Here is a 532-nt window from a genome sequence, read left to right on the forward strand (position 1 = left end):
CTTGGTGCTGGGCTCCTGCTTCTGGAAGTCCTTCTCCAGCAGGGCTTTGAGCTGCTCGATGCAGCTGTTGATGCGGTCGCGCCGCATCTTCTCCACCACTGGTTTCCTGAGCTGCAGAAGCAAAGAGAGGAGCGGGTTAGAGGTCTGGTCCCTGGGTGTCATGGAGACGGTCCACAGTGCTGGGAGCTGGTCGGGGCTCAGGGCTGTAGCGGTACTTACTTTGTGTTTGTCTTTGGTGGAGAGAGCAGAGTGAGGGAAGTCTCTGGTGGTGGTAGGAGCCATTCTTGTGGAGGGAGAGAGAGCAGTGCTTCTCTTGGACAGCAGAGTGAATTGTGATCACAGTGAGGTCTCCCTGCCCTATTTATAGCCGGACATTAGCATTACAAAGCCATGAGTCCCGGGCTGGATTAGCTTTCCCACACTCTGAGGCCTGTGGGCGGGGCTCCACACCAATAGGAGAGAGGCATCAATTATCTCCTGGTTTACTGGCCTCATGGCCCCAACAGGCAGCGGTGCTGCAGCCAGCCAAGGT

At 56.6% G+C, this 532-nt stretch overlaps 1 protein-coding gene across 1 annotated transcript in view; it reads right to left on the minus strand.

Annotated features, from left to right (window-relative positions):
* The window catches only part of LOC311339287 (transcription factor HES-5-like), a 596-nt gene extending 292 nt beyond the window's left edge, over positions 1-304 (minus strand). Inside the window, exons 1-2 of the mRNA XM_084464668.1 lie at positions 220-304; positions 1-111 (exon numbers count right to left, since the gene is read on the minus strand). The exon at positions 1-111 is cut by the window's left edge and continues 292 nt beyond it. Of these exons, the coding sequence (XP_084320794.1) occupies positions 1-111; positions 220-282 (174 nt within the window). The 5' untranslated portion in view covers positions 283-304. The remainder of the gene's footprint in view (positions 112-219) is intronic.
* Between the last annotated feature and the right edge of the window lie 228 nt (positions 305-532).

This window comes from Micromesistius poutassou, assembly GCF_964030765.1.
Source record: "Micromesistius poutassou genome assembly, chromosome: 2".
Taxonomy (NCBI): Eukaryota; Metazoa; Chordata; class Actinopteri; order Gadiformes; family Gadidae; genus Micromesistius; species Micromesistius poutassou.